This window comes from Peromyscus maniculatus, chromosome 6 (assembly GCF_049852395.1).
Source record: "Peromyscus maniculatus bairdii isolate BWxNUB_F1_BW_parent chromosome 6, HU_Pman_BW_mat_3.1, whole genome shotgun sequence".
Classification (NCBI taxonomy): Eukaryota; Metazoa; Chordata; class Mammalia; order Rodentia; family Cricetidae; genus Peromyscus; species Peromyscus maniculatus.
The window spans coordinates 105,332,779-105,358,817 of record NC_134857.1 but is presented as its reverse complement, the minus strand read 5'-3'; the positions used below and the strand labels follow the sequence as shown (position 1 = coordinate 105,358,817).

Genomic DNA, 26,039 nt, shown 5'->3' with positions numbered 1-26,039 from the left:
CAGGATTATTCATTCAGTGTAATATTCAAAATACTAGAAGTTTCTATAAAGCCTACATAAAACAGGCTTCTTTTTTGTTGTTAAATGGAGTCCTGAATATGGTCTATGATTACTTCATAAAGTATGAAGATACTGTAACTTTCATTTTTTAAGGAGGTCTCTGCAGGTTATTTTCGCTGGCTGCACAAAAGTATTTCTGCGGTCAGTTTGGTGCTTGACAAGAACGTATCTGCAGATGATTGATGGGAGATGAAACACCTCCAGACTTATGTCATCATCTTCAGCTGTCACAGTCTCTGACAGCTTGTAGAATCAAAATGGTAGTGTGCTTCACTAAACAATCAAGACAGGGGAGAATTATCTGAGAAGCATCCCAGAGAGTATAAGAAACAGTGTTGTTGAATAAGGGGAAGAGAAGTAGAGTATTAATACAGACAACTTTTCATTGGAAAAATAATTAAGATATCTTAATTATTAAGATACCTTTAGTTAATTAAAATTGAAGTCTCTATCATAACTACATTGACCAGTTCACTAGAAAGGCTGAAAGATAAACAGACGAAAACTGAAAAATATTATTTTCCTCTTGAAATGGGGTAATTATTCACTGACAACCCTTTCTTTAGTCTCACCTACAAACAAGTTCAGCCTCTTGCCTCTGAAGGCATTCCTGTTCACTGACAGAAAGCCATTCAGAGCTTCCCTATCTCAGAGATTGATCATTTGCCTAACTTCATGTCTTTCTATTCTTTTTTTGTCCTGTAAAAAGGGTTTCTGGAATTATCTCTATAAACCATCTTTCTTTACTTCTTTCTTTACCATATATATATATATATATATATATATATATATATATATACATATATATATATATATATATGGTGCAGGTTGTGCAAAATAGGCATATGTCTGCAATTATTTTGTAAGCAAGTTACAAGTGAGCTATAAAGTGGTTAAAATAGGAAAACAATCTACAATGTTACTTTTTTTTAACACAATAAGGAGCTTTTGCAGTTTGTAAATCTCGTGGTGGTAAAACTTTCCTTTGTTATGTAACTATTTCTGAAGTTTAGGTTTAGCAAATTCCCATTGAACCCATCATCAGATTCTTCCAAGCTTCAAGAGAGAGCTCGTGATAGAAGAAGACTTGTCTTTCTAAGTGTAAAATCACCAAACTACATCTGAGCAGGAAGAAGAAAGCCTGGATTTAGTCCCAGCTCATCTTAATAAGTCAAGGGACTTATTTCAGTTCCCAAGATTGGCTTAAACGTCCCTCACTTGTCCTGTTCTTCCCATCTGTAACTTCGTGTCAGCATTCATTTGCTGCTTCGCCAGACAAATATTAACAGCAGGTACAGGGCTGGTGTTGCCTGTTTTGTGGTTTGTTTATAGCACTGATATTCAAATCTCATCATTTCTAACTAGAAACCAATGCTTTGATATCTACAATCAACCAAAGTGCTAGTTGCCTGCCATTAAATACTGGGATTTACTTCCCCACTTCTCTCTCTCTAACTCTGGAGACACTGGCAGAGGTGTAGAAGACAGTTCTTTGAGCATTTCCCTGGACAAATAGCAAGCAAGAATCCACTCCTTGCTTGGATGTTTGTTGATAGTGAGACTCCATAGTGGCTGCAGGAAGATTGAGGCTGAGCTAACCTGACAGCTTGAGAGCATAAGAGCATCGATTAGAGCATGTGCGAATTTGACCTTCCCACTGCCTCCATGTCTGTGGCTTTGGTTCCTATAATAGTTGTTTGTTTGTTCATGTGTGTGTGTGTGTGTGTGTGTGTGTGTGTGCACGTGCGCGCAAGAAGAAAATTATTTTTCCATATTCTACAGTGATTATTCTATCAAAACAATAAGAGGTATTATTTTATCCCTTGAGTGTAATTTTAAAACTCTTATATAGTAGAGACAAAGCTGATGAGCCAGTTTGGAAATTACATTTTTTTTGTGTGTGCATGGATATACATGTCTGCATCAAGCAGCTTTGTAAGAACCAATTTCCCATGAGGTATTTTGTAGCTGCTGATCATGCTGCCTATTGGCAGATATTCACATTGCACTTTTTAATTAAGTGACAAAGCAGTCCCACATATAGAGTGGTTGGTGCTAATGAAAATTTACATAAGGAACCAAAAGAATTAAACAGATGTGAAGATTACCATTTTGCACTTTTTCTTTCTATTTGTAGTAATAAAAAAAGTGTGAATTGAAATGTAAAGGAAAATAGCAGTTGAGTTCTATGAAGAGTACTAAATATGAAGTTATACTCATAAATATAATATGGTTCCTGAATGTTTCATTTTCACAATATGTAAGAGAAACAAAGATATACTATTTGCCTATCCTAATTCTAGGTCATGAGGAGAAAGGTGTAAAATGTTTACTAAGTAATTCTGGTTTTGCTTTCATGTAGAAAATGAGGGGTAATTTCCGTTTCCCTTTGGATTGCTCTCATCGATGTGAATGTGAAAGTAGGTACAACCAGGGGCAAGGTCACTCAGAGTCTTCCATACTTTATCATCACTTCACCAACTTCATTTGTGACATTACTTTTGATTGATACATTTTATCCAGTTTTCTGCAATAAGTCAAATGCTCTCAACATCTCATATTATTACTCTTTGCTCTACAAAATTGTCCTCCACACTTGCACAGTGGGATGTGCGTACCCACATCTGCAGCCACACATATGCTGATGTACCACTAAAGTAAGTCAACCAATAATTTTTAAAAGGTAAATAGCATTATTAAGAGTATCTAAACATTATCAGAACATTTTTGTCATTACGCCTGAAAGTCCAAATAATCTGAAAAAAATACATCTCAATGTTTAAGGAAATGTTTCCCCTAAAAGACAGAGTAGAGCTTGAAGCCACTGAGCTGACTGATCATTTATATGTCAACAACCTATCTAATATACTTATTAATTTGGATTTTTTTATTGATGTATATGTGTTATGGTTATTAACTTAGCATATATATATATACATACACACAAATGTATGTGTATTTATGTGTAAAAATAATTAATTTTCCTCATAATAGGTGGTCTACTATAAACCCATATGGTGGATGGCTGCTGCTAATAATCTAAAGAGGACATGTTTTGAGGCAACAGTTCACTTTAAAATATAGTAAAAGACCTCTGCTGGAATAGAGAGAAATTGCAGTATTTTATTCTTTGTTGCATGCCCTAGAACTAGCTTTGCTGTATACATGGCAGATCCTCAATGAACACAGGTGGAAAGAATCCCTGGCCATATAGACATAGCACTGTATGGTGCGATCATGGAATAAAGAGAAGCAAATCGTCCTGAAGAAAGGAAATGGGGACGATTTTGAAGGCCTGTTTTGCAGTAATTTCTCATTAACGATGATGCTACTTTTCTACCGAGTGCTTAGCAGGGGAACATCTGATCTGCTCTCCACAGCCAGCTCATTGATTGTGTGGGTCGATGCAATCTGATGCATAAAGAACCGAGTAAGTGGGAGGCAGTGCATCCTAGATAACTGCTAAGAAGAGATAGTTTACATTTGGTGCCTTCAAGCTGTGTGGCCTCACATAGAGTCAAATTAGAAGTAAAAGTCATCCTAAAACTGACAAGTCTCTCTTTTATTGATAGGCCTTACATTACTGAAATTTGTTAGACATAAAGAAAAGCGAAATGCACCAAACAGACTCCAGATCCTTATGAACACAGGCAAGAGGTTGCTCTTTGCTTTTTGATGTACTCTGTCGCATACATATACATATTAGGGTATGGTGACAAGATCTTGGATTACAGAGGCTCTTTTTTCTGTTTCAATTTTTAGTCTCCCGAGCTGTCCAGTGCTGACCATTTTACAACTAGCTAGCTAGTACTCATATCACATGTAAGTCTAAAGCATTGGCTTGGTCAAAACTCTCCCAATGAAACACCATCCTTATTGCCAAGCTTCCAAATGAATTGAACAAACAAGCAAAATAAAACTACAAATCTAAAAATTTCAATTGTAAGAGATGCAAAAATATTATTGAAGAGAATATGACAATTGGAAAGGGGAGTACTTTGCATTAAATATACATTTTAATATGCCCTAACATATTTATTTGATTTATTTAATGTAATATTTGTTTAATAAGTTCCTAAAACAAAATAAACAGTAACACATTGCTTTTCCTCCCCACGGAGAGAAGGTTTAATTGTTACCTGCCAGAGAGGATCTTTCTGCTCAGGGAAGAGCTCAAAGTACTTGTGGGCTAGTTGTACTGGAGGCAGAGTCTGCAGTTTCAAATTGGTCCAGCTGTGCACAAAGTTGGCCAAGTTCACGAAGGTGTACAAGCCTAGGCGGTCATTCCCATAGTTAGATAGATGAGTCATGAAAATGCTGATCTGGAAGAGAAATGACAGTGACCACTCAGTCCCATAGGCTTACTCTCAGAAGTGGCAGTGTCTGACTCAGGAAACCTTCACCAAACTTCAGAAAGTCAATGGAAGTACAATTATGTTTTTGGGTAGGAATCCACCTAACTTTTTTCTAGAATACCCTTCTAAGTTTCTGTGAAAATTAAGACTGAATTAGAGATTGTCACCAGCTCATTTCTAACCAGAAGTATAGCACCAATTTCAGTATTGTGAGGCCAATATCATGAAACCCCAAATCAAATAATTTCTGGAATACTGAGGAGCCAGACAGAACTGAACCACATGTAAAATAAAACAACTTCTCCACTCCTTTCCTGATGGAGACACATTCTGATGGTGTGAACTTGTTTCTTTGTGTTAGAAGGAGGCTTTTATTTGTTTCTTTACTGAAATAAAGGTTAAAGAAATGATAAATGTTTGAGGAGATGGGTAACTGATTTAAAAATTGCACAATGTATGTATAGAAATGTTACAGGGTGGCACACTAGTACATACAATGTTTTTATGTTTTGATGGCTGCATTAAAAATAAATTTAGTTTCAAAGCCAATTTTGCAAAGTTTATTTTTTTGCATTAGCCAAGAGCTATCATATTCATTAAACTTTAAAAACTTTTCAGACCTCATGTGAGCTCTAAAATATTCTGCCATTTCAATGTCCTCCTTTGTGTACCACAGACAAGGCAAATGTGGCACTGTTCTTGAAAGACCATGCAAGAATTTACATGGTATTAAAGATATAACCTAATATGCAGTCCATCAGACATTGCAAGACTCAAACACTAAATAAAGGGAAAACTTCACAATCCTGTCTAAGTTGCAGAGGTTATTAATGCAAGTCTGAAAAAGAATCAATCATTTTCTAGCACCAATAATTTATACTTGTTTTTCGTTTTCATATCATTTTCTAACACATCCACTTTAAAATCTAGATGGATTTTGTTGCCAGATGGATCCATAAGTATTTCATAACAACCAAAATATTCCAATTAAGGACTTCATTAACTTCATTTTCAAGTAATAATTCCATAGTATTGCAAAGAATAATATTAGGACATGTATCTGATATTGAGTGGTAAACAAATATGGAATAAAAGCCAAGAATCTGTGGCTGGTGTTTCATATAGATGTCCAATTTCTCTTACTTCAGAGAGATGTTATCGCTTGATGTGGTTGTTTATGTTATTTGGGAAAAGAAAAATAAAATTGGGAATATGGCAAATATTCCAATACCATTTTCATTGCAGCATCATTAGAATAGTAGTCATGTAGCAAAGATCACAATACAGACCCTCTGTTCCCAAGATGGAATATTATCACTGAATAACTACAGAGGAAGTCTTTTATCTTAAAAACATAAGAGCATTGTCTTGTACTAGAATATAATAAATGATATTCTGTCAAGAAATTTTAATTTCAAGAACGAGTCTCATAATTTGAAGGACTTTTCACTTTGTAAAAGATGTTATCTTTCTGTCTGTCATACTAGGACACTGAAAAGGTCCCCAAGGACAGCTAATTAAAATTATCTGCCAGTCCTCACTATCTCTGAAAGTAAAAATGGAGGATGAGAATTTGATCTGTTGGCTTTAGTGTCTCCAAACTATGAAAGGAATATCACAAATTATATAGAACTAATCTGTGCTAGGCATGCGTGTAAGTCCTTCACATATATGAAATCATTAAATCCTTGTCATGCTCTTACAAGGCAGGTAGTTTTATAGACCATTTATAGATGAAGAAAAGGAGTCAACAAAAGTAATTTGTCTAAGTCTCCATTGAGGAAAGTGAAGAACAGGAATTGAATTCCCGAGGCCAACAACATGCCCTGTGCCCACACCTTCACTTGGGCATTTTTTAATGCATTGAATTTAACATCATCATTAAAAAAGAAAGAAAAGAAAAGAAAAAATTTGTAAAAACATTGGGATAATCCATGTATTAGTTTGCCAACTCAAGTGTTTTTCTTTTTTCTTGAAATAGAATGACAGAAGATAACCTACTTAAGGCTTATTTTCAGTACTAGTGACTGAACCTAGGGCCTTGGTTCTGCCACAGGTTTATATCCCTGGCCACCTTTTTATTTTTATTTTTTTATTTTGACAATGGGTCTTAATAAGTTTCCTAGATTTGCCTGGAATTCACTTTTCTTGGCTGGTTTTATTTTTTAATTAATTAATTTTATTTTATGTGGTTTGCCTGCATGTATTTCTGTGTACCACATGCATGCCTGGTGCCATGGAGGACAGAAGAGGGCACTGGATTCCCTGGAACTGTGTTGGAGCCCATCTAGGTTTCCTAGTGGCTTTACCCAGCAGGACTGCATAAGAGGTTGACTGGACCATGGGCCCGAGTGCCAGGTGTTTGGAAGGGGCTACACTTGGCTGTACCTAGAAATGGGGAGGTCTTTTGCCCCTCCTCTTGGCATTGTTCTAAAAAGCCCTTTTGAATAAAGTTCTGGGCTGGTGGATAAGGATCCAGACCCACTTGAGGTTATCCTGCATTTCTGTCTTTTTCTCCCCCCTCTATTTCTATCTAAGTCTCTTTTTTCCTCATTTTTTAAGAGTCCTTGGGGTAAATAAATGTGGGAGCTTGTCTCCCACAGAACTGGAGTTACAGAAGGTTGTTTAAAATCATATGGATGCTGGGGTCCTCTGCAAAAGCAGTAAGTTTCCTTAACTGTGGAGCTATCTCTCCTAAGCTGACTTTGAATCTGCAGTTTTCCTGTCTCAGCTTACTGGGTACCTGTGACTATAGACCTATTCATTTCTGGAATCTTAAACATTATCATTTAAGATGATAAATTTGAGTGTTAAGTCTGAAGATAATATCATCCCTTTCATATTCTCCATTTCTCCTTCTCTGGGGGTATAATCAAACAATTATACTCTAAAGGTCAAATAAAAGAAGGGATATTTTAAAAAATGTAATTTGCATAGTGAGTTTATGTAATGTATGTGGAAATTTAAAGTAAATCACTAAAACATTAGCTGGCACAATTTTCTTACCTGAAATACATTTGATATCGTTTGAATAAGCTCGGGTGCCCATACCACTGATTTGTTCATTCGCCAGTCCCTCATTCTTAAATTCTTTATGCCAAGTAGGAAGTGAATTTAATGCAGGACCCAACTACAGAGTTTCCAGAACATAGCATGCTATCTGTAGTCAGATCTCCCATAAGTGAGATTATTGTCAATCACTACTACCATTAAGAAATAAGAACGTGCAGGTGGTGTCCTTCAGGATAATTATCTTTTCCCATGACAGCAATTAGTAGACATGACACAGGCTGAACACCCCAAATAATAACATAAACCTCTAGAAATCTACCACCTGCCTCGATTGCTGTTACTTCAAGGTTGAATTTTAAGCACCTATAAGTAGCCTAAAGTCTGAGAAAAAAATGAACAAAAATCAACTTGGAAATACTGTAAGGATCCTTTTTACATCACAGGTAAATGTATATTGTCATTCTATTTGGGTATTATAATGGTGATTAAGAAAATGTTTAGAAACTGCACACCAGTTCTCAGCAGTTTTTCCAGGATTTCTGTGGGAGAAGCTTTGGTTCATAGAAGAAGCATAAGACATAGTCCTGGGGAAATGGAAACGGCCTTTGGCATTAAGTAGAGGTATTCAGTATGCTGTCCTAAGCCAAAGCTGGCTGCTGCGCTAGAACTTCTCTTAGCTGCATGTATAAGCAAGCAGCCAGCCACCATGGCTGCAGTCACTGCCATATGGGGCACTGTGTGCACATGCTTTACTGGTTAAGAACGAATTAGTGCTGGTGTCTGGTCAACTGACTGCACTTTAAGAAAAACAGTTTTGCAAGCACAGCTTAGCTGTGCATATCTGGCCTGCTAAAAGCGCCTTTTGTGCAGACAGAGCACTTTAGCTTTAGCATTTCTGGACAAATAGCTTATTTAAGAGGAAAAAGAATGTTCAGAAAGTGTAGGGAGAAAACAACTTAAGACTGTGGCTGGAGGCCTAAAGAAGGTAAGTCAAGCAATATGCAGAACGAGATAATAGCAAATAGTGAACTTTCTGACATACAATACGTTGCCACTATTTGTTATGTGACGGAGACTGCTCCTCTGCTCATCAGCCCCTTTAATTACTCATTTTGATCATTATTTCTTTAGCACATACTGAGACTACCTTGACTTAGTATGACCCACAGGAGTGCCTAGAATATGTATGACTGTGTCACATGAGTGCATGCTGTTGGTAGAGGTGACTCTGTACCTTGAAATATTGTAGCATAGAATTATGAACTGACTCAGAAAAATCTTCATGTGACAGATGACAGGCAAGCACATCTTAGTTCATGGATTATTTTGAGAGTAAGGTTTGAGTGCTGACATCCTTGGGCCTCTTGGAGCTGGCCTTCCAGAGGTCAGGAGGTCGAGGCAGCTATGTTTCGGGGACTAAGCATGCCACTGGGCACCTTTATCTTGCCTTTAACACTTAAGTCTCTCAACTCAATTATAACAAAACAAGTTTAAATTCTTCCTTTTCTCAACTGTAGTCATATAAAAGCAAGTTCATAGCCTCCGTTGTAGGCTAATAATTCATTAGGAACTGAAAGCTTTCTTCTAGGCTGTTGGCCAGATATACAGTATGTATCAGAAAATATTAACCATGGAAGAGATTTATTAACAATGCCTCTTATAGTTCAAGGACTGTGCATGCTTGTAATCCTACTTCTAAAAACTGAGGTAAGGTCCAAACCATTCTGGTCTACATGATGAATCTCTGTCTTAAAACAAACAAAAAAGGTCTTAAAGATTTTAATGTGCAATATGTATATCCTCATAACAGGAAATTGAGTGACTATAATTGAACTCTATTTATAATCTTTAACTGAGAATAAAAGTGACGTTGTGGTAACAAATGGCATACTTAATGACCCCATGCCCCATCCAGATACAGGATCTCACTGTGTAAGTTCAAGGTTGGCCTTGAACTCGCTCTCTTCTTGCCTCAGTCTCAGTCTTCTGAGTGCTGAGTTTAGAGACATGTACCATGGTGCCTTGTTTAATTAGTTATTTTCCATAGCATTTCCCCCTGTGTTATAAAGTTGCTAGTGTCCAAAGAAGAGAAGGAAAAATAATAAAATGAAAATTATATTCCTCATTTTATCCATAGAGCAAAGCAGCAACATTTTCTGGGTTGCTTTGAAATATTTTCAGAGTCAGTACCATAAAAGTTCCCATGTCTTTTCAGCACATATGGCAAATACAATGGGAATGAAAATTGCTCGGTCATGAATATCAATAGCCAGAAAATATTACACAGTCTCATTATTTGGAACTCAGGGCCACTTTTTATGGAATACTTTTTAATTAAAATATAATTTAAATATTTGAGTATTTACTTATGAGTTCTATACTGACTTTAAAAATAAACCATCTGTAAAGTACATCTTCCATAGGAAAAAAAAAAATAACAGAAAAAAATAGCTGTGCAGACCAGGGAGACTTGGCGCTGGCTTGAGGCAGCTTGTGCTGTGTTCACATAAGCATTAAGTGTTAGCAGTCAGTTTCTACTTTTGTCCCTGTGGCTCTGACAGCATGCCTCTTTTCAGAATGAGTCCATTGTGTTTAAAAATATGTCCATTAGCTGGTTAAATTATTGATTAGGCTTTTAGTTCCCCTAAAGTGAAGATGGATGAAATGCAGGGAGAGAATCCTGATGGCTCATCTCATGGGCTTTGGCATTGAACTCATAATAGTTGCAAAAAGGGTAATTTAGATTTTCTTTTTCTTCTAACTGTAGGCTGTAACCACACAAAGATAGTTACCCAAATGCTATGCTTAGCACTGCCAATTTGAATGCAGTGATACCTCATTTAAGCCCATTGACACGATTGCTAGTCATGATTATGGGCACTCATACCTCTTTAGTTTGGGGCAACTAATGTCTTAGTAAAAGTAAGCATTTATAAAATTACCCAAATTTGGGAAAATTTGCCAAACCCTAGGTAATTATGTTGTTCTATTATTCGACATAAAGTTTGCTATGACCTTGAGGTCCACTACTTAGAATTAATCGTGTGCTTGTCAAAAACGAAACAAACATTGTAATGGTTGGCTACTCTTTTGTCTTTTCTTAAGACATTATACTGGAGGACAGTAATGTTAATTTACTAAGAAAGCTCTACAAAGTGGCTGTATGTTCATTTTTCTTTTGTTTGTCCAATTGTTTGAGTAAGAAACTACCCTCTTCTAGAGAGGAGGAAACAAGAGCAAAGAGGTCTCGCAGCCTGCCTGAAGTCACAGGGAAAATGCCAGCGAATCCAGTGACCAAGTTCGTTGCACACTTAAAAATTTGTGAGATGGGTGGACATTATGTCAAATATTCAAACCACAGCAAAATAAACTTAAACTAAAGACAAAAGAGCCTGTGAGTCCAGAATTGGTTTTCTTTCATGTGCTGTGTATCTACCAGGACTTTGCCAACAAGTTGAAATTCCTATATTTTTGTGATTTCTGTTTATATCATTATAATTGTCTCAGTAATTTATCTGTGGCAACTAACAATATATCAATTGTGAATTTTTCTTAAAATTCATTCATTTAAAATACCACTTACATGTCTTTAGGAATGAGGGCAATTAAGGTTTCAATATCTGTATCTAAATGCACACAAATCTGTTGGCTTAGTACTGACTCTGAACATTTCAAGATAATAGATATTGAAGTGGAAAATATTGAAGTAGTAAGATTTTACATCAGCTGCACCTCAAGCAGGCACCGATGTTACAGAAAGAGAAAGCAACTCCTGTCTTCTAGGTTCAAAGAAGCATTTCAGTGATTTAGACAAAATTTTCAAGGAATGTTAACTAAAAGTGACTCTTAGAAGGAGAAAGTTGACAAAGAGATAGAAAGAGAAGGAAGGAAGATGAGGGAACAAGATGGAGAGAATAAAGCAAAGGAAATTTTTAGAATCAAATGTGTTGGTCAGGAAAAAAAATAGGCTTCTGAATGTGACTTTATGCAAGCCTTTAAATCTCTACTCAGAATTAACTTCAGGTATTGATCTTAGGTTGCTTCCCTTTCCAGAGGGGCTTTTGTGTTCCACGTGACTTTCACTGTGGTTTCATATAAGATGTGCAATGCCACAACCATTCATATTTAATCACTGCTCCTAGATGTTGTTTTAACATTCCATACCCTTGACTCTTCAAAGAAAGTCTTTTCTTGGGTAGATGAAACACTAAACAATTTTAATTTGGAACATATTTAATGAGGAAAATGATGCACCCATATCATTTTTATTTATATTCACTATAGAAATCTGAAAGTATCCAAAAATGACCTTGAGTCAATGTAATCATCCATTCATATTGTTTTGCTTTGCAATAAGAGGAGGTTAAAGACTTGAATCTGGAATCAGAATGCCTGACTGTGAGCACTGGTGTGCTGAATTACGGGTTTCCATATTAGCTAAATGAAAACAGTAATTTAGTTTTCAGGTATGTTCTGATACTTAAATGAGTTGTGGTATATCAAAATAATTTATAAATGGAAAACATTGCATGGAAGACATTGCACATGTTCATTAAAGCAAATTTAGAATATAATAATATACTATATATGGGGATTTCTTTCAGAGGTTTTAATTGCCGGCAGTCAACCACATGGAAAGAAAATGTTAGAGATTTCCAGAAATAAATAATTTATGATTTTCAAATAATTATTTATTAAGTGTATTGTTGATTGTTCTATTTTATTATTACTCTCTTAATATATCTAATTTACAAATGAATTTTTTATAGATAAATATGTACAGAAAGCAATATGATGTACATGATGATCCAGGGCTGGTAGATTGCACCTCCATGGATTAAAGACTTCTATTGTACCTATTGTATCAAACATATCTGAATTATTTGAATTATATTTCATAGATGGCAAATTCAATGATTCTTAGTTCATCTGTAATTATATGTGTATTTCACAACTTCTAGCAATCAACATGACTTCTAGTTAAAATAGAAAATGGTAATTACCTATGTCCCAGTGTGAAAATAGCTAAGTTATATCCCTAGCACATGAAGCTATTGTTCAGTTTTTGAGGTGTTTTTGAATAAATTCAAGTTTTATCCACCAGACTCACACTGATGGATGTAGTTAAAAATCAATACAGGAGGAGATTGTTAAATGAAACCTGCGTTTCATTTTAAAAAGCACTGTGAATGCATTTTGGAAGCAGATAGGACTCAGGAGTAGCGTAATGAGCTGGATTCTTGCTTTCTCTTGAGGGCACTGATCTCTGCCATATCATGTATTTGTCTGGTTCTTCGTAGTCTGTTCCTGCACCCTCACACGAGAAGTGACGTCCAGAAATGATGTTCTTTGAATAAGAGGACTCTGCTGCTGTCCACCACTACGATAGCCTCACTTTTAAAACACAGGCACATAATAGGTATGCAACAACAACATATTGAGTGGCCGAATGTCTCCTTGGTAACAGACTTACTTCTTTGCCAGCAGCAAATGTGGAATAACTTAATTGCTTTCCAATTATTCTCCCAACTCTAAGGACATGAGGGAGAAAACAAAACATTTTATCCCACAACCCTGAAAACAGCTGGTATTTAATAGGACAGAATGAATTGCTAAATTACATTTTTATTTGTGTTTTCCATTTCTGTGATCAGACTCAATGCAGCAGAAGCCCCATTCTGCATTTGGTTATTTACCAGCATTTCAGTTTTTCAGTCATAATATTTGGTTAGTGAATTATTAACAAATCAGAACTGTTTTGATTCAGGACTGACTAGCATGTAAACACTGATCTTCCTTTATAGAGGAGACGGGCAGCAGCTTCATCAAAGCAGCAGTAAACAGGGCAGCTGTTCTAACAGAGAACAGAAGGCTCCTGATGGATCTCAGCAAGCAGGACCTCTCCTTCTCATTTTTCTTCTAAGTTAGTAGAGGCTTAAGCCACTTAAAGGCAACATGTTTGCAACTGAATCACATGGCACACATTTGTGTTTTCTTTTTCATTATTAGGCAAATCGGAACTGAGAGTTCAGGTGTTTGGATTTTGAACAAAGATCTCTTTCTGAGTTTTACACGGTGGAGGGCTGCCACTGTTGCTTTCCATCTGAGCTACTGACATTACTTGTTTATGCGTTTGTTTTTTTCCCAAAAGATCACATTTTCTTTCTAACAGTATTGCCACAATAAAAAAAAAAAAAAATCACCAAAATGGCAAATGCACTAGCCTGGGAATAATCCTGGGTAGTGTAGCCACTGGGTGGAGAAAATATGCCCATTTGTAATCACTGTAAACTTCTCAAAGGACACAGGGTAGAGTTGAGCTGGATTTGTTAAATAAAAACTCGTCTTAAAACTTATTGAATAATTAATGAATTCACAAATATATATTAAATACTTACTATGCATCTAACAGTCTAGTAGAATTAGAGATATAATAGGGAGTAAATTATACGTGTCATTTGTATAGAGGAACTTAAGGTATGATGGGGATACAAAGTAAAATAGTCATCACCCAGTGATGTGCAGGTCCTGGGGTCAAGAAGCCTGGCAAATGGCTTCTTAGGCAGAGAAGGATGTAAACTGGGAACCAAAGCTCCATGGGAAACTTCAGACAGAAGCACATTGTGGCTTGTTCTGCTTCTCTGTTCTCCCAGCATTCACCTCAATAACTGGCACCAGGTTTGATTTTATTAATAAGACCATTTAAGATTCCTGTGACATCTGGCGCCCATAGTTTGTGGTACAAATTCACAAAAAAAGCTACTTGCCTGTGGCGTTGTGGGCCCCAGCTCAGGCACGAGCTACACATTGCCAGTTGTGGTGGCACACTGGTTGGATTTACTGAAGGAGGCAGAGGCAGGAGGATCCTGAGGTTGAGGCCGACCTAAGAGGCTTGCTAAGGCAGGGGGCCAAGCCACAGACGGAGGTAGGACCATGGAGGCAGCTACTGCTTTGAATTGCTGGCTGCTTCTCATCATGTTGGTGACTGCAGTGATGCTGCTACCTGGGATGAAGGGTTTACTGCTGCTTGTTCAGAGAAGAATTGCCAGGACCATGATGTTATAAGAAAGCATCGGCAAAGGTCAGTTTGGACAAGTTTGGCAAGACAAATGGTGGGGAGAAATTGCTGTCAAGATTTTCTCTTCTAGGGAAGAACATTCATGGTTCTGAGAGACAGACATTTATCAGACTGTGATTGCTCCACACCACAGAGGAGGAAAAAAAATCTGCAGGGAACCATGACCATGCCTTCCAGCAACTTTGAAATCTTCAAAAGGATGATGGGATGATGGGACCCCACAACAAATGACGATTCCACATGGACTACAAATAGTACCATTAAGCTGATTAACACCATCCAAAGATCAGCTTTGAACTACAAACTACTCAGGACAATTTTGAGATGACTAGCTGAGATGATCCAGCCTGACAGACTACTTGAACAAGGACTTGAGACAAGCCCTGCACTTTCCCATTATATAGATACTAGACAAATGATACAACTAACTCTCTCAGGACTTGACAATTATCCCAAACAATTTCTTTTCAGGATTCCCTAAAGATGTCTTCACCCTCAGAAAACAGGAAGTAATTTTAAGAAAATGACACCCACCTTCCCAAAATGTGGGTTTGATTGGTTTTTGGTCATTCAATGGCTTATGGATAATTGTCATTGTTTATGATGGTTGGTTACAAGTTGTTAATTGTTAATGGTCAGGAAAAACTGAACAAGGAGTTTAGATTCAGAGTTTTTTTGTTTTTTTGTTTGTTTGTTTGGGTTTTTTTTGTTAAAGAAAAAGGAGAATATAGATATGAGGTACATCATTGAATCTACTCTGAGCAAAAGGATAAAGAAATAATAGGATAAATGGGTAGATCATTGAATCTACTCTAAAAAGAAAAAGAGGAAGATATAAAAATGACAAAAGGTAGATTATTGAATCTACTATGAAAAGAAAAAGGAGAGACTATGGATATGATAAGATAAAAAGGTCAATTTTTGAATCTACTTTTAAAAAGGGACTACTTATTTTAAATAGGATAAGTAATGAAAATTTTTTGTCTGAGTTTGTCAAATGTTACTGGACTGGACATTTTTAATACATATAGTGGAGTTTTTGTCTGAATCTGTCAAATGTTAATGGACTAGACATTGTTAATGTAATTTTTGACTGTATATATTGTATATACCTATTGAATATAGTTTTTCTTGTATTGGTTATAAGCTTTTTCTAAAATTTTAGATAAAAAGGGGAAATGTGGTGATATTGTTTTCCCCAAATATTGTGCACCCTAATAAACTTATCTGGGGTCAGAGAATAGAACAGCCAATAGATATAGAGGCCAGAAAATGGTGGCACTCACACCTTTAATCTTATCACCTGGGAGTTAGAGATCCATCCGGATCTCTGTGAGTTTAAAGCCACACTGGAAACAGCCAGGCATGGTGACTCACGCCTTTAATCCCAGGAAGTGATGGCAGAAAGCAGAAAGGTATATAAGGTGTGAAAACCATGAACTAGAGCTGGTTAAGCTTTTAGGCTTTTGAGCAGCACAGTTCAACTGAGAGGCATCCAATCTGAGGAATCGGCAAGGTGAGGTAGCTGTGGCTTGTTCTGCTTCTCTGATCTTCCAGTATTCACCCCAATAACTGGCACTGGGTTTGATTTTATTAATAAAACCATTTAAGATTCCTGCTACAGCACATGGCAGAGAAAGAATGGGTGGTATGGTGCTGTGGTCAGGTGACAGAGCAAGGCAGACTTCAGAGACAGCTAACAAACCCTGGAGTCTGGAATTTAAAGTTAGTGAAACATGATCCAGGCAAAGGAAAGGGTAAGAGGAAACAGCAAGAGATCATTCATATTGGACCCTAAAATTCTTAGGTAGTTGGTTATTTAATCCCAGGCACAACAAGGAATCATTAAAGGATGTAAGCAGCGAAAGGGCATGGAAATTTGTTTTATGAATTAAAATCTTATAACTGCTTCATGAAAAAGAGGGTTTAGGTTTAGGAAGCTGTTGCTGGCACATAGTTGAAAAGTAATAATGATATCTGCACTGTGACAATAGCAAAAGAGTTAAACAGGTTCAAATGATGGCACGATCTTGAACATCTCGTGGTCTGTGTTTGAATAAAATCTCTAATGATTTGCACTTGATTAGCTATCTGGGATGAAAAAAAATATCAGGTGACTACACAACTCTTTGACTTGGATAACTGGATATGAAGTCTGAAAAAATTTTGTAACAAGAGAGATATTCCACAAAAAGATACTTATGCCCCTTGATTTGACTCACAACTATTGAAACAATGAACTATAAATAATTAAAACTGAAGGAATCCCAGGAAAACACTCCTGACAGTTTTAATCTGTGCAGATTTCCTGTATTTAGTTTCATTGGTTTATAGAACTGTCACACTGGTACAGAAAAGTCAGGGAAAATTAGAGGTCTTTCAGGTTTGGTCCAACTGAAAATTTTCTCCTATTTTTCATTTTTAAAGAAGTGTCAGACTTGTGAATCTAAGTGACCCATCTTACATCTTCCCTGGAACTGGAAATATGGAGGGCTAAGGACAAACCCAGGTGCTAAAAGAAAACCCTGGAAGCACACTGTGGCCACTCTGAGAGTTTAAGTGAGTCCCTTTAAATGTATACAGACTCAAGTCTGGATGCTGTTTTCCTGAAGTGCCCTGTTGGTCTGTGGGAACCAGAGGTGTGGTGGAGTCATTCCAGGAGCCTCAACAATCAAGGCTCAAAGCCAATAAAAGAGAAATAATGATGAAAAACAGAGAGGTAGTCACATAGCAAGGAGAAACAAAGTGTCCAGTGATCTCAAACAGTCTTAATTGTATTAAAATGAATTTTATTTTAACTAGAGGAAGAATCAAGGCAAGGATCAAGGGATACGCATAATTAAGCAGCCCTGGTAAAGTAGATGTGGCTGATCACTGCCTCAGGATCTACAAAGAAGTATGAAGAAGTTCTTAGTGTTATCAATGGCATGAGAGACTCAGCATGTTTTTTTTTTTTTTTTCAAGATGATCACTTCTACTTTAGGGTTCAGCTTTACTCTTGTGGATAACTGCTGCTGTGGAATGATGCTTTTGTACACTGGTTTAATAAAATACTGATTGGCCAGTAGCCAGGCAGGAAGTATAGGTGGAATAAGCAGACACGGAGAATTCTGGGAAGAGGAAGACTGAATCAGGAGACACCAGCCCACCACCCAGGGAGCAACATGTAATGGCACACAGGTAAAGCCAAAGAATGTGTGACAATATATAGATTAACAGAAATAGGCTGAGTTTTAATGTAAGAGCTAGTCAGTGGTAGCCCTGAGTTAATGAACAAACAGTTTTAATTAATATAAGCCTCTGTGTGTTTACTTGTGTCTGAGTGGTTGCGGACCAGGTGGGACACAGGAAAACTTCAGCTACAAACCACAATCTATAAGGTTAGGGGTGGAGGTGGGCTATCCTAGAAGAATTTGTTCTTGCTAAGATCTAAGGTGTCTGAAGACTTAGGACAAGAACTTATCTCTGAGCCTTCAGCCTTGAAGGAGGATGTGTTAGACAGACTAGGCTCAAATGATGAGCATGCTGATCTGCAGAGGTGAGCAGGTGACCCAAAGTAAAGGAGACAGGCACAAAATGAAGGCAGTGCTGCCAGGCTTTCACTCTGCTTTTAGTTACCTTGTAGATGCAAGTGATGAGTCAATGCTTTTTACCAAAAGCAACCTCTAAGTGCCTGCTTCACTAAACACCATTGCAAAAAACTGGCCATTACTTGGACATATTTTCACTCCATAGAGCTCCCATATCTCCTGACTACTCAAATGTCAGAAGAGCCTTCTGAAAAATGCCAATAATGAGAAGAATGATATGCAGTGCATTCTCAGAAAAGAAGGAAAGATGAAAGCCTTCTTATGCCGTGCCAATACACTTCCCTCTGCTGATTGGTGTGTTGCAGTAGAGAAAGGGAAAAATGAATTATTAGATGAATATTCAAATTTACATTAGATAGGATGTATTTTTAATTTTTTTCTTATTGATAAAGCTCATAGTAAAGCTCATGAGTTTCTTGAGTGTTAAGAAATATCTTGAGTCATTTTGTGCATAACGATGAACAAGAGGAGCTCCCCCAAGGCAAGGGATAGCAAATGAATGAATGATTCATGAATGGAATCAATATGACCAAGGAAAAAAACTATGAACTTAAAGAGAAGTAAAGCAAAGTGCTCAAAATTGAAGTGCAAAGAGAAACACACACACACACACACACACACACACACACACACACACACACCCCTCATGGAAAAGCTAAAAAAAAGAACAAAATATCCAACACTGCAAAAATATCAAAAGTACAACATATTCATAATGACAGCCTAAGGAGAAAGAAAGCAAGGCATAGAAGATTCTTTGAAATGCTAGTTACTGAAGTTTCTCTGTAATTAATGACACAAACTACATCTCATAGCTAGAGAGCTCAGAGTCAACAAGGAGGGTAGATATGAACAAAGAAGTAGCAGTCACTCCAGCAAAGTCAGAGGGAAAGCCCTTTACCTAGAGGTGTAAAGATGCAAATTACATTAGATGTTCTCATCAGAAACAGTGTTGACAAGAGAGAGAAGAATAGCATATTCAGTATATGAAAACAAGAACTACCAATCTAGAATCCTATGTCTGACAAACTTATCTTTCAAAAGTAGAGATCATTCTTTCCAGTCCAATGGACTTCTGCTGTGTATATGCACCACAATTCCCCATATACTCATGTGTCAGTCAGCATCTAGGCTGGTCCCATTTTCAGCTGTTTTGAAAGAGACGGCAGTAAATATGGATGTGCATATATCTCTATGGTAGGACATACAAATGCTTGCTTTATATACCTGTGGTGGTTTGAATAGGTATGGCCCCCATAGACCCATGTGTTTGAGTGTTTGACCTGTAGGGAGTGGCATTAGGTGTGGCCTTGTTGAAGTTTATCACTGTAGAGATGGGCTTTGAAATCTCATATATGCTCAAGCTATACACAGTGTGGCACATAACTCCTGCTATTGCTTATGATCAAGATGTAAAACTCTCAGCTCCTTCTCCAGTACCCTGTCTGCCTACATTCCACCATGCTCCCTGCCATGAAGATAATGGACTAAACCTGAAACTGTAAGCCAGTCCCAACTAAATTTTTTCCCTTCTAAGTATTGTTGTGGTCTTGGTGTCTCTTCACAGCAATAAAAGCCTTAACTAAGACACTACCCAACAGTAACATAGCTGGGTCATAAGACAGTTTTATTTTTAGGTCTCTGAGGAAATTCCATCCTGATTTCCAGCAGTGGCTGCACTGGTTTATATATGTAGCAGTGAATATGTCTTCCTGTTCCCCACAATCCCACCAGCATTTCCTATCATTTATTTTCTTGGTAGTAACTATTCTAACTACAATGATAAGAATCTCAACACAGTTATACTTTATATTTCCCTGATGGCTAAGAATATCAACCCTTTTATTACTACTTATTGGCTATTTGTGCCCCTTCTTTCTAGACTATCTGTTCACTTTATTAGCCAACTCACTTATTCATGGTTTTGTTTTATTTTTGATGTTTCACTTTTGCAGTTCTGTATATGTTCTAGATATTACCTTTCTTTCTGAGGTATTTGCATAGATTTCTCCCTTTATGTAGGCTGAACACTCTGATAATGTTCTTTACTGAACGGAAACTTTTTACATACATGTGATCCCATTTATCAATTCTTTGGTCCCTTGCCTATGCTACTAGAGTTCTTTTCAGAAAACTTCACCTATGCTTCTATCTCCAAGTGTTCTCTCTGTATTTTCCTCTGGCAGTTTCAGTGGTTTAGGCTTTATATTCTTTTGTGCAGGGTGAGAGTATGGGTATGACTTCATTCTTCTACATGTCGCTATAGTTTTCCCTGAATCATTAGCTGAAGAAAATTTAATTCTTCAGTGTGTGTTTTTGACACATTATCAAAAATGAGGTGGCTGTAGTTGTATAGGTTTATGTCTGGATTTCTATTTTATTTCATTGTTCTACAGGTTGTCTTTTGTTTTAGCAACAATGTTGTCTTTGTCATTATGGCTCTGTGGTATAATTCTACATTAACTATTGTGAAAAATCCAATAACTCACCTAGAAAACACAAATGAAAGTCTTACAAATAGTATGCAACTAACAGAAGACGGAATATTAAGACTTGAAGATAAAATAGGGGGTCTATACTAAGTAAGAAAAGAATAAAAAAAAAACCATAAAGATAAGGAACATATAGGAAATGTTCAATAACATTTAAAAAACAAATCTTTAAAGTATAGGTACAGATGAGGGAGAAGAATCTCAGGTCAATTGCTTGGACCAGATCTTTAACAAGATTGTATGACATGGCTGAGAAACCTTCAAAACATGTTCAATACCCTTAGACACTGGGGAAATGCAAATTAAAACTACTCTGAATTTTATCTCAACCAAGTCTAAATGGCATAGATTTAAAATAAATAAATGAGTAAGTAAATAAATAGTAAACAAACAACAACAAAACCAAAACCAAATGAACGTGGATTTGGGGAAAGGAGAACACTTATTTAGTGCTGTTGGGGTGCAACACGTCCAGTCACGGTGAAAATGAGTGTGGAGGTTTTTCAAAAAGCAAAAAATAGATGTATCACATGATCAAGCTCTACCACTTGTGAGCGGGCATGTGCTGAAGGAAGTCTATATCCTACTACAGAGATACCTGTTCATCCATTTTCATTCATTCAACAAGAATGAAAAACAGCCTATATGTCCATCAGCTGATAAATGAGTATTGAAAATGTAGTTTATTAACATAATTGGTTATTATTTGTCCATTAAGAAAAATGAAATTATGAAATTCAGAGATAAATAAATAGAATTTGAAAAAAAATCATTCTGGATGAGGTAATTCAAACCAAGAAAGACAAACATCACATCTTTTCTCTTGGTTGTAGATTATTGTAGATTTTATCTACATATCTTTGGATATGTGTGTTTTATTTAGAATATGTGTAGAAGTCAGTAAATTACTAAGAGAGTGTGGGAAGTGGCTTCTGAAGGAGGGGAGGTACAATGCGCTGATAGAAATGCTTATCAGGAAATAATGGGACAGGGAAAGGAAAACTGGAGTAAGGAAGAGGAGGGAAGGGCAGAAGAAGGAATATATAACCTAATATAATATATATGTGTATTTATATAGGTGTGTGTATATGTATGTATACATATGCTACCTAACATATATTACACTATACATGGGATGCATAATGTATGTGTATATGAATATTACATCATAGATATATTAGGTTGCATTCACATATATATATTAGGTACACACACACACACACACATATATATATATATACATACCAATATATATATACATGCATGTATATATATGGTGCCTTATGGGGTTATCAAATAATGGGGCAACAGTACCCCTACTAAATACCACAAGCTAATAAATGAAGAGCTCTGTTGCCAGGATGCTTTACTACTAGAAGAGATAAATAATGATCAGTCTTACCCAACTATGACTATTGACAGCTTGGCAATGACAACTAATGACTGTCTTGGCAAGACATGGACATTGGTTTGATAATGGCATGGACCTTAGGGGAATATCCAGCTGCTTTTGGATTGCATGTAAAGAGAAACCCATGTCTAGTATCATTGTTGGACTAAGAACCTATACCTAGATGATAATTTCTGGGAGAGAAAGAGAGTCAGTTTTTTGTTTGTTTGTTTGTTTTAAGAATGTAGCCCTTCTACATTGTAGTGGGAATTCACATATTCAAGAATATTAGCACTGCACAATTTTATTGAAAGATAAAGATTGGATGGATAATGTAGTGGTTTTAACAGGAAACAATAATGGACATTGAAGCAACAACAGAAAACCAGTGCAAGGTCAGTGTCTCTAAGTAGGTTGATCCATTGTACAGAGAATGATCACCAGAAATCAAGTAATGGTATCTTTGGAGACCTTTTGTCTCAGATAGCTTTGTTTGGCCTTTTGTGTTGTTGTTGTTTGTATATGTGTGTTTCTTGTGTTTTCTCTTTTATGTATGTTTATTCTCATCTGTTTGCTTTATTGTTTGCCTGTTGGTTTGTTTTCTAAAAAGAGATAAAGAAGGCATGGAATTGGGTGGGTAGGGAAACCATGAAAAGAATATATTCTATAAAACAAAATTATTTTTAAAAATTATTCAAATTAACCATGGTCTCCTATTCCTTGTTTTCCCTCTCTGTTCTTGATCCAGCTGGGATCTCCTGCTCTCTTTCCCTCGACCCTCGCCCTTCATTGCTCCCACTCATGTCCAGGTTGTTGATGTAGATCTCAGCCATTTCTCCATCACTGAGCGATCCTCATGTCTTTCTTGGGGTCCTGTTTTCCAGGTAGCCTCACTGGTGATGTGAGTAGCAGTCCAGTCATCCTTGTTCCACATCTAGTATCCTCCTATGAGTGAGTATATACCATATTTTTCTTTCTGAGTCTGGGTTACGGTGAGACAGTTGATTGGCTTGATCTGTTTGGGAGGCATCTAGGCAGTGGTACCAGGTCCTGGGCTCATTGCATGAGTTAGCTGTTTGAAACTTGGGACTTATGCAGGGACGCTTGGCTCAGTCTGGGAGGAGGGGACTGGACCTGCCTGGACTGAGTCTATCAGGTCGATCTCAGTCCTGGGGGAGACCCTGCTCTGGAGGAGGTGGGAATGGGGAGTGGGCTGGGGGGAAGGAGAGGGGGACAAGAAGGGGTAGAACAAGGGAATCTGTGGCTGTTATGTAGAACTGAATAGTATTGTAAAATAAAAAAAACAGAAAAAAAAGAAGTAAAATTTTCAATATAAAAAAATTATTCAAATTAAAAAAAACCAAAAAAACAAGAATATCCAAATCTATGTCAGATCCTTTGAAAACTCATAGTAAATATTCTGTTTGTGTGTTTACTATGAAAATTAGTATGTTTTAAATATGAAACATGAAGTTTTGGGGGATGAGAATATAAGGTATGAGTTTGTATTTGTGTGAGTGCATAAGTGTCTACATGCATTGCAGGCCAGAGGATAACCTCAGATATCAGTTCAGTGCAGCCCAGTAAAGCTTATCTGAGGATCAGAGGAAAAAGCCACCCACTACATTAAACATAGAAGTAAGTCAGGCAGTGATAGCACACGCCCTTAATCCTAGCATTCCGGAGGCAGAGATTCATCCAGATCTCTATGAGTTCAAGGCCACACCGTGGAACAGAGCCAAGTGTGGTGGCACACACCTTTAATCCCAGCAGTAGTTAACCATAGAGGTCTGGAGGTCTGTACAGACAGATAGGAAGTGATAGAGCTTGGCAGAAAGAGGAAAGTGATGTAGCTGGGCAGAGAGAGGAGTAGGAGGGCAGGGACAGAAAGGTATATAGGAGTGAGTGTACAGGAAGTAGTTTTCTCTTTGGCTGAGGATTCCTAGTGGTAAGAACGTGGCTGGCTTCTTTCTGCTTCCCTGACTTCTCAGTTTTTAGCCCAACATCTGGCTCTGGGTTTTTTATTAATAAGACCATTGCAATTCGTCTTACAATTCACCTTTGCTTTTGATTGTTTTGTTTGTTTGTTTTATTTTGAGACAGAGTATCATTGACATGGAACTTGGCAAGTAGGCTATACTGATTGGAAAGGGAGTCTAATGTGCTCTCTCTCTCCATCGCTGTAATTACAAATGTACATCACTACACAGGGCCTCTTTTATGGTTTGTGGAGATGCTTAAGTTGTCATATGGACATGACAAGCACTTTACTCACGGAGCTTCCTGTCTCTCAGCATGATGCTTTTAATATAAAGAAGGAAGTTAGGAGTATAGAAACAACAAACATGCAACAATCGAGCCTGGGGGACTGTATTGAAAATCATGCAGGAGAAGATCACAATGATGAACAGTATCAGGACTGTTTAAGAAAATACATATCTTTACATATACCCACATGGTTCACTGCAGAGCTTTAGACTGGCAAAGTAAATTGGCATTTAATTGCTGTTATCTAGAAGAGGCTATATGATCATTTGACACAGAAACAAGCAGGCATCCATGCATGGTTACATTTAATAATTACTCTATGAAATGGAAAAAGAAAACTATCAGGTTATTAACTTGGTATTTTAAAATCCTTTTGAGGTATCTTTTGTTTCCCTACCCCATTCTGCTTATTTGTTAAAATAGGAAATTTCTGTCCCTCTCATGCAAATTGTTTCCACCTTTGGTAAGCAGTGAACAAGAGAAATGACATTCTCTCTGCCTATGAATTTTCCACTTGGTTATCACTGGGTACTCTGGAGTTGATCATTACTGCTTTTATGATGGCAAAATGGGACACTGATTCTTTTTTTATCCAATTCTTTGTCTGATTGTTACCCAATTTCTTATTTGAAGCTATGTCTTCTGCCTAGTTCATATCTTCTTATTATTCTCCTTAGAAGGTTAGTTGACTTTATTTATACCAGAATGTAATTATTTACTAATGATGAAAAGTTCCAGGCAGAAATAATACATCTGGAAAGTATTGTTTCATTTCATCCCACTCAGTCATTATGACTCAAGCTTCAATATAGCCGTTTACCTAAGCACCAAAGAAGATGGCAGTTGGAGGTTAAAATGTTAAAGCACTAAAACTTGCAAAATTACCTCAATATGTTGATATTCACTTAACTGATGAACTGATGAAGATGCTAAGACTAAGTGAGAGTCTTAGTTTGCAAGAAACTTCAAACAATTTGGTTTATTGAAGTCCAATCTCTATCCATGGTTAGTTGGACACAATATTATTACTTTTTAGTTTCTTCTAGTTAATCCACAAATATTTCAAACACAAAATTTAACTTTTTAATTTTGTTGGTTTTATTACTGCTTACCCATCAATGAGTAACTTTACTCTGGCCTTATAATTATACTAACCAAATTTCTTCTATAGAGAACATGGACCTTCTTGGAAGATACTGGATCTGACATTCAATACTCATTTTGATTTTTTTCTTGCCCATATTTTTGATACACTGGGAAATAAGACCCACTAACATTTTTTATGTAAGTTTCATTTTTTCAAATTTTCTTCATTCTTGATTTCTTTTGTCTTTTAGAGTTATTGCTACTTCTTAGTTCTTTCCCAAACACTTAAGCTCAGTGAGGAGTTCATCACACCTCCATTCAGACGTACTAAGTGATAGCATTCTTTCTAAATAACTCCCATGGTAGTATAAAATGTGCCCATCTGCATTTTCAACATAAATTTCAGAGAGTTTATATCTTCAAAAAGCATATGTGTTTGATCAAAAGTAAAGCTTTTGCCACTACATTGGATATTCATAATCCTTTGTTAGGAAAATGTGGATATTCTTTCAACTGGCTTTTCAAGGTACTTGTGAATAGCTGATTTCAATACATCCTTTTGGTTCTACTTACTCCAGACAGGGGATGAATACACAAATTACATAACTGGATCTTGCTTATCAAATATTAAGGGCAAGACAAACAAAGAAGTGGGAAGCAGACCAAGACTGACCTTGAAGTCTGTATTTAGTCAAGGACAAAAGCCCA

General features: G+C 36.8%; 1 protein-coding gene across 1 annotated transcript in view; it reads right to left on the bottom strand.

Moving 5' to 3' along the window:
- Window positions 1-26,039, bottom strand: part of Ndst4 (N-deacetylase and N-sulfotransferase 4) — a 312,207-nt gene that overhangs the window by 39,252 nt on the left and 246,916 nt on the right. The window contains exon 7 of the mRNA XM_006970412.4: window positions 4,200-4,382. Within this exon, the coding sequence (XP_006970474.1) occupies window positions 4,200-4,382 (183 nt within the window). The remainder of the gene's footprint in view (window positions 1-4,199; window positions 4,383-26,039) is intronic.